This window comes from Echinops telfairi, unplaced genomic scaffold (assembly GCF_000313985.2).
Source record: "Echinops telfairi isolate 266 unplaced genomic scaffold, ASM31398v2 ScPeMD7_1;HRSCAF=3_0, whole genome shotgun sequence".
NCBI classification, from domain to species: domain Eukaryota; kingdom Metazoa; phylum Chordata; class Mammalia; order Afrosoricida; family Tenrecidae; genus Echinops; species Echinops telfairi.
In genome coordinates, this window is record NW_022103896.1 from 15,506,689 (window position 1) to 15,514,865 (window position 8,177).

The window sequence follows — 8,177 nt, forward strand, 5'->3', positions numbered from 1 at the left end:
CCCCAAGGCGCCAATATACTGTCATTGGCCCCCGCCCCGGCTTTCAGCAGTGGAGTGGAGACTTGCGTCTAGTTCCAGCTCGGTGACTGAGTGGCTATGTAGCTGCCTCACAGGCTTTGCTCAGCTGTGGTCTTTAAGAACACACTGCCAAGTCTCTCTCGCTCAGAGCTGCCGCGTGGGTTCAAAAACCACCAGCCTTTGGGCTCGTCGCTGAGGGTTTAGCCCCTGTGCCACCAGGGTTCCTTATAATTCATAAAGGATGGAAGCATATGCTTCTTCCAAGACTGCTGAGCCATATAATTTGATTATAACAGTAGAAATAAGCACAGGGTTCCACAGGATAGAAACTTTTTGGTTTTTTGTGTGTGTAAAAAAATAATTCTTAGATATTTGTGGGGGATACGATTTAAGAGCATTGGTGCTAGGGATTGATGTATGTCCTGCACCCCCACCCCCCATAGCACGTGTTGTAAACCCTCACTTCCGTGACTGGTTATCCAGTTGTTTGGGGAGAATGAGTTCTGTGCTACATGTTCATGAAGCAGGCTTCCTGTAGGACACACCTGGAGTCAATCTCGTGTGAAATATAAACGCAAATACACAAGGGAAGAGAGCTGAGGGTGAGGGTTGGGAGAGATGCCCAACCACATGAGGCTTGCTCAGAAGTTGTTCAGAGACCAAGGGCTTCCTCCAGAGCTGTGGGGAGGTGAGAAAGCACATTTTTCAGAAAGCTGACATTCTGATTTTGGACTTCCAAAACAAAAAAAAATTGCAGTTTGATAAACTCATCCTCTTGGGGTATTCTGTGGCAGCCCTAGATAAGGAAGAGCAAAAAAATAGACAGACAGACAGATAGCCAAACTAAACTCACTGCCACTGAGTCCATTCTAACATAAAGTGACCCCTTAGGAGAGGGTACAAGTGCCCTGTGAGTTTCCAAGGCTGTGACTTCGCAGGAGTAGAAAGTCCTGTTTTTATCCTGCGGAAAAGCTAGTGGATTCCAACTACTGACCTTGCAAGTAGCAGCCTAACATGTAACCACTACGCAACCGGGGCTGCTAATTAAGGAAAAGGGATATTAAAAATAGCCTGCAGGACCTGTCACCAAACCTAGAAAAGCACAGCCCTGAGCTGAGTGTTGGATTCCCTCGGCCCCCTGGGAATCCTCCAAAAGGATGGCTGCTGAGAGCAGTGGCTTCTGGGAACGAGCACTAAGAGCCCACAGGCCTCCCTCCCAGAGCTTCAATAGGGGCAGCTGTCATCGAGTCGTGGGCAATGTTACCCTGGAAAAGAAAAGTGGTCACTGGCTTAATTTAAAAAAGGAGTAGTTTGTTGACTTTATGAAACAATGCCTTAATTACCAAACTGATAGAGCGTCAGAATTCATTTGTAAAGGTGGGTTATGTAGTTAATTATTCATTCAACAAATATTGAGTATTGTGTGCCAGAAACTGCTAAGAACTGAGCATATAAAAAGAGGAATAGGTAATAGTTCGTGGTTTAATGTTAGACGATCTTGATTAAGCTCCTGGTAGTGGCCTGAAGGGATTTTTCAGATTACACAATGCCTTCTCCCCCTTCTCCCTTCCACCATGGGTGAAGTCTGGTGTGTGCAGCAGCTGGAAGTCACTGCAGAGGAGCGGATTTACTGACGGAGTGTGTCTGACACTGGCTCCGGAATTCCAGGAGTGTGAAGGGCCATGAATAAGTGACACAGAATGAGCCAGACTAGTGTTCTCTAGACCGGTGTGGTTTCTTTCAGCCTTCTGCCATTACCCAACTGCTAACCAAAAGGTTGGCCAAGTGTACCCAAGCGTGAACTCTGGGAGGAAGATGTGGCATCTTCCATAGATTACATCACAGATTTGGGGACCCTCTGAAGCTCTTCTCCTCTGCCCCCTAGGTGGCGCTGAGTGGGGATGACTGGAATGGTGATAGAGTTAAATTCCCAGAAACCCCAAGGGGCAATTGTACTTGTCCTATCTGGGTTGCTATGAGGCAGACGTGACTTGTCGGGGCCCAGTGGGCTATGCACATTGAGCTGTTAACGACAAGGGCAGCTGTTCAAGCCCACTAGCTGCTCCGCAGAAGAAAGAGGAGGTTGCCTGTTCCTGCAGAGTCGCAGTGACTGCACAGTGGGCTCAGCACACCAGTGACTGTGAGGAGGGCCAGGAACAGGCAGCATTTGGCTGTGCCACATGGGTCCACTGTGAGTGGAGACCAACTGGACAGCACCTAAGGACACCAACAAGAAATACCAGTAACAAATACTTGCGTTTATTCTTGGAAGGAATTCTTAGTCCCCTGGTGGTGCTGCTGGGTAAACACTGAACTGCTAACAACAAGGTCTGCAGCTCGGTGGGAGAGTTAAGACGATCCGCTCCTATCGAGATTCACAGCCTGTAGAACCCTACAAGGGCCACAAAGAGTTGGAATTGGTTCGATGGCATTAGGGGTCAGGGGATTCGGTTGTGTGTGTTATAACAGCTCAGTATCAGTAACTTAGTTCTAGTAGCAGTGTACAGAAACTTGGTTACAAACTGGGACGAGCACTAGCTTCTCCATGAGTTGAAGCCCGCCGCGGGACTTCGCCAGAGATAGCAGCATGTTTTAGGCCATCACCATGTGCTGAAAAACCTCTAAGATAAGGTGACCAGACGTTCCGATTTTTAACAATTTTTCCCGCATCACGCGGCGTTTTAAAAAAGTCCCGATTTTTGGAAAGAATGCACGACAAGCTAGGGTATACGGTTTTTGGCTGCCATGTGGCTATTTCACCAGGATATGAGTTTTATCAATGGTGTCCCGCTGGTGTCTGCTTTACCAATGTTAAAATCTGGTCACCTTACTCTAAGAGCAATTACTTAGCACAGCAGCTCTCAACCTATGGGTCGCGACCCCTTGGGGGTCGAATGACCCTTTCACAGGGGTCGCTGACATAACAGCAGCAAAATTACAGTGATGTGAAGTAGCAACAAAAATAATTTGATGGTTGGGGGGTCAACACAACATGAACTTATATTAAGGTCGCGGCATTGGGAAGGTTGAGAACCAGTGACTTAGAACATCGCCAATCATTCTAGCCTTCAAAAGTCCTGCCTCAGAGCAACCGTGGACAGAGAAGGGCCCCTCTTCAGGGTTTCCAAGACTGTAACTCAGCACCGGGACACCAGCCCCATGCTCCCTCAGAGCGAGCGGCTGGTCGGTTTCAACAACCCAGCTTGTGGCTAGCAGCCTGATGCGTCTCCCACAGCGCCCCCAGTGCTGCCCGTTTGACCAGAAGACATTGTGGGAAAGTGACCCGCCATCTCGGAAGATGGTTTCCTGAAGCCTCAGGTTTTTCCCTCTTCCCAGAAAAGCAGGGGGCCGTTCCAGAAGGCGGGTGTTGCAAACATCCTCGGCCACAGCTGGGGTGCTATCCTGTGTGCATGTACTGCATTTCAGAACTGGGCATTCGTTTACACACTCATGAGACGGTTCTTTTTCTCATGCAAAAGTGAAACTAACAAGGAAATGTTTGTTGTATGATGCAGGTATTTTGAAAAACAATTTGAACTATCGGAACAAACCAAATTACCAATGTTTCTTCATTGCCGAAACTCACATGCCGAGTTTTTGGGTAAGTGGAAATGACCTGCTGGCTTAGAAGTGAAAATCCAAACAGAAGTCAAACTGTCGGCTAAACATTCTTTTCCTTCGGAATCCACAGACATCATGAAAAGAAACCGGGATCGCTGCGTCACTGGGGTGGTGAGTGCCACTGTGTCTGTCTCGTTTCGGAGGTGATGCACCAGAGCACGACGTTGTTCAGCCACTCAAGTTGGTTCTTGGAAGGACGTGTGCATTTGACTGGTGTAAATATGGGCCAGCGTGGCGAAAACATGAAACCACGCAGTGTTTTTTGTTTGATAGTTCCTTTGCTCGAAGTACAAGAATGAGAATGAAATGTTGTTGTTCAGAAAGAACCCATCTATTTGATCTGCGTGATGCTGTTTCCTGGCTCTCCCAAGAGTCATTGTTTGGTGCTCTTCAGTCTGCATCTAGCAGACGTGAAGTGGCCTGGCGAGCTTGTGAAGCCCCCGCACTTGGGTTCCGGGTGTCTAGTCTGTAATTCCCATCCTGCTCTCCGCAGTGCTCCCCCAGGGCCAGTCCAACCATTCGTCCTGACGGATCTCCCACAAAGGTGACTCACCCGACCGCCCTTACTTCAGGGCCCAGAGCAGTGGGTTTTCATCTTTTGGGGATCATGGATCCTTTGAGGAAAGCCTCATACAGAGATATTTCTATGAGTGTCTCAGGAGACACTCATTGATCCCTTATGAAAGAACTCCTATCCATGTAGGTCCATGAGAACTCACTGCCCCCAGCCACTCCGACTCACAGGCCTGTGGACTTCCAGGGCTGCACCTCGTCAAAGGCGCAGAGGCCTGGTCTCTCTCCGAGGAGCTGCTGGTGGTTTTGCTGACCTTGCAGTTAGAGCGCCTCTGTGCCGACTGAAAGGAGGGAGCAGGATAGCACTGTGCACCCTGCTGTTTCCCTCTGGGTCCTCTGGCAGGAGGTTCTCCCAAGGCCTGGCCCATTTCACACTCCTTGAAACCAGTCCGTCTGCTGCATCGCTGCGTGGCACCTTTTTACCTGCAGTTCACTGCCCGGCAAGACTTCCTGTAGAAACTGCCCTTTGGAATTGAGAGCAGCTTTAATTAATGCCCTGGGAGGACTGGCGGCCCTTGTTTTAACCTTCAGACTGCCTCGTAGCTCTCTGGCTGTATTTCTAAGTGGGGGTTGGCTGACATGAGTCGAGAGCCCAGTTGAACCTGTGGAATAGAATCTATGAAAGCCAGAACCTCTGTATAGTGGAAACCTGTCAGAGGAGGAAAGCTGGCAGTTGCCACCCAAAGGAACGATAGTTAAGTGCTGAGGCCGTACCTGGCCCAAGGCGGGGAAGTGGCCAGACCCAGAGAAACAAAGCCGTCCCTTCGAGTTCTGGCTCACTGTGTAAACACGTTTCCTACTGCAGCAGGAACAAAATCAGCTGACATGTTTAACTTTTCCATATAAAGATATAAAACTGAAACTTTCAGATAAAGTCTTGATAGCTCATTATCTCAAATGGTTTATGAACAATTGCATTTCAAGTTATTTTGAGACTAATGGCGGCTGCGCGGTCCCGTCACTTAGCAACGATGTGGGGAGAATAAGGCTCCTTGCTAGAGGGTTCTGGAAAGCGTGTCATCCATAACATAGTCAGACTCTGCAGGCAGTGTCAATACTGTGTCATTCTTTTTTTCAGGTGACCTAATTTCAAAGGAAAGTGGTGGTTTTTTTTAAATTGTTTTGAAATCATAAATGCATCCAAAGTCTGTCTTAATCCGTCTTGAAGAGAGAAAAGCACCGTCCTCAGCTCCTTTTCCCCGCTGAGGACGTACTGATCCTTCAGAAACCGCCCTTTGGAACTGAGAGCGGCTTTAGTGAATGCCCTGGGATGACCAGTAACCCTTGCTTTTAACCTTCAGACTCACGGAGCAACTTCCAGAGTCCTGGTGGCTAGTGCAGCTGCCCTGGGCTACTAACCACAAGGTCAGCCAACCACCTGCTACGTTTCAGGAGGACGGGGCTTTCTATGCCTGGAAAGAGTTGCAGTCTCAAAACCCACAGGGGCACTTCTATCCTGTCCCATAGGGTCGCTGTGAGTCAGTGTGGACTCACTGGCAGTCAGAACTTTTACTTCGGCTTTTACCCAAGAGTGTGGCCCCAGGCCTGTCTGCCTTGAGGCGAGGGCTGTCTGCAGTGCCAGCACTGCGGAGAGGGAATCCTCATCTCATGTCACTGGAGATGAGGACAAGCTTTCACTGTCGATCAGACTTGACAACAGAAGTTGTAAGGGTCACCAACATTCCAAATCTGTGGCCCTAAATAGCGTGCCTTTGCTAAGAAAGGCAAATAGTACTGAGGTTGAGAGTAATAGGATAATGATACACTTCTACTTGTGTGTCCCTCAGGTGCATTCATTTGATGGTACCAAGGAAGCAGCGGCCGCTTTCACGGACTTGGGTCTTTACATAGGGTTTAATGGTTGGTACGTTCTTAGGTTGATGTTTTGTTTTTTTTAAAAAAAAACAATTGTTTTTACAGTGAACTGCTGGTAAAAACTTCAATCTATCTTCATTAAACTTGTGAGTCAGTTACAATGATCCATGCTTGGGAATTTCATTGAGGTAGGAAATCAAAAAGTCCGTCCCTGCTACAAGTTAAAACTTGAAAGTCAGAGGCCACTCTGAGTTCCCAGTAGGACAGACAGTGCGGAGAGGTCAGCAGAAGCCTTCCCTGGAAGTCTGGTTCATTCTCAGGCCCTCCTACTCCTTCAAAGCACGGCTGGGGAGCCTTTTTTCTGCCACTTGGATATTTACAACATCATCCTCAGGCCAACCTGGTCCAGAAGCTCATGTCCTCACTGCTGCTGTCCTGGGTGGAACAGCCTCTCTTTGGGGAAGACAATGTTAGCTGGTATTGATGATTTCTTTGACAGCCTGCAAGCTGGAAATTCCCCACCCCTGCTTCGGAGGAAAAGTTCTCAAACTTATTTGGCCTACGGCCCTCTTTTCAGAAAAAAAAAAAAAAATTACTCAGCCATTCAAAACTCTTGTACTCTAGCCCCTAAGCCAGGAAAAAATATTTTTGCTGCAGCCCTGGCTTGTTCCAGCACCCCCAGAAGGCTAGTATCAGTGCTTTCAGACATAGGTGTTTACAGCATCACAGGTACATATACATACATACATCGACACAAACACATACACCAGTGGTGGCTGATGGCAGGATAAGTCTCTATGATGGCATAGCCCTCTTACCCATCACAGCCGACCAGGAAACTGAGGTGCAGAGTTTAGAAGCAGGGCCAGGGTTACTTGTGGGTGTTATCATGGCTGCGAAAGCCTGTGTCCACTTGGACCTTTCTGCTGGACTGCCAAAGGAAACCTGCTCAGCACAGCCAGCCCCTGCCCTGCTTCATTTCAACGACCGAACCATTCCCACCTGTCACTAGCCACACGCTCTCCAGGCAGCTCAGTGAACACATGGCCAAGTCATGGAAGGCTTGTTTACCTTCCTCAGTGCTTCAGCCCCTGAAAGTGCTTTTCTGGGTACAGTTTTGACCGAAATCTCCTTAGTAAATACAGTACATGGAATTGTCTGTCAGGGACTCTCGACTTATTTAAGTAGTCTAAGACCTTTAAAGGTGCTGAAAAGCAAGGATGTTACTTTGAGGACGAAAGTGCACCGGACCCAAGCCCAGGGTATTTTCAACTGCCTCATATGCATGCGAGAGTTAGGCATTGAATACGGAAGACCTAAGAGGAATTAGTGCATTTGAATTATGATGCCGGCAAAGAATATTAAAAGTACCATGGACTCTCAAAAGAACAAACAGATGTGTCTTAGAAGAAGTACAGCCAGAATGCTCCTTGGTTAGCAAGAATTCATCCCATGTACTTTGATCAAGTTATCGGAGAGACCAGTCTCTGGGGAAGGGCATCATGGTAGGTAAAGGGGCAGTGAAAAAGAGGAAGACCCTCAAGAAGATGGATTCACACGGTGGCTGTAACCACGGTTCAAACACACGAACAAACAAACAAACAAACAAACAAACCGTGAGGATGGCAAGGGGCCAGGCAGTGCTTCGCCCCGTCGTGCACAGGGTCACTGGACAGTCAGAGCCCACTGGACAGCACCTAACACCAACAAGATGCTTGATTCCTATTTTGAATAATTTAGTTTTTACAGTAGTATGCAAGGGAATAGATGTATATGCTGCACCTGTGGAGTTTCCAGGAATGTCAGTGGACTTGGCAGCATGAGGGGGTTTGGAGTAGAGACTTGGCATCTCCTTCACAGAGCTGCCTGCTGGACTCAGGTGTGCGCCTTGTTTTCATTCTGGGCACACAGCCTGAAGGGGTTGCAACTACTCAGGAAATCATTTCTGAGACTAAATCCTTAAAGAGCAGCTGGTAGGTTTGAACTGCCAACAGACTTTATGGCCAGTACCACTCATGCTTGCGCCTGCTCACTTGGCACCTGAGTGCAAACCCAACCACAGAAGAGCATTTCAACCAATTACAAGGAACTGTTATGTGACCTCCTCCCTTGGGGACGGACAACCGAAAAGTGGGTGAAGGGAGACGTCG

The 8,177-nt window shown here is 48.3% G+C and overlaps 2 protein-coding genes across 5 annotated transcripts in view; one reads left to right on the plus strand and one right to left on the minus strand.

Moving 5' to 3' along the window:
- TATDN1 (TatD DNase domain containing 1) overlaps nt 1–8,177 on the plus strand; it is a 33,246-nt gene that overhangs the window by 18,353 nt on the left and 6,716 nt on the right. For all 4 annotated transcript variants that reach the window (XM_004697398.2, XM_045299084.1, XM_045299124.1 and 1 more), the window contains 3 exons: nt 3,534–3,619; nt 3,710–3,750; nt 6,000–6,076. In XM_004697398.2, coding sequence (XP_004697455.1) covers nt 3,534–3,619; nt 3,710–3,750; nt 6,000–6,076 — 204 coding nt within the window. The remainder of the gene's footprint in view (nt 1–3,533; nt 3,620–3,709; nt 3,751–5,999; nt 6,077–8,177) is intronic.
- RNF139 (ring finger protein 139) overlaps nt 2,178–8,177 on the minus strand; it is a 23,172-nt gene continuing 17,172 nt past the window's right edge. Inside the window, exon 3 of the mRNA XM_045298973.1 lies at nt 2,178–2,410. The gene's annotated coding sequence lies outside the window, so the exon portion shown is untranslated. The remainder of the gene's footprint in view (nt 2,411–8,177) is intronic.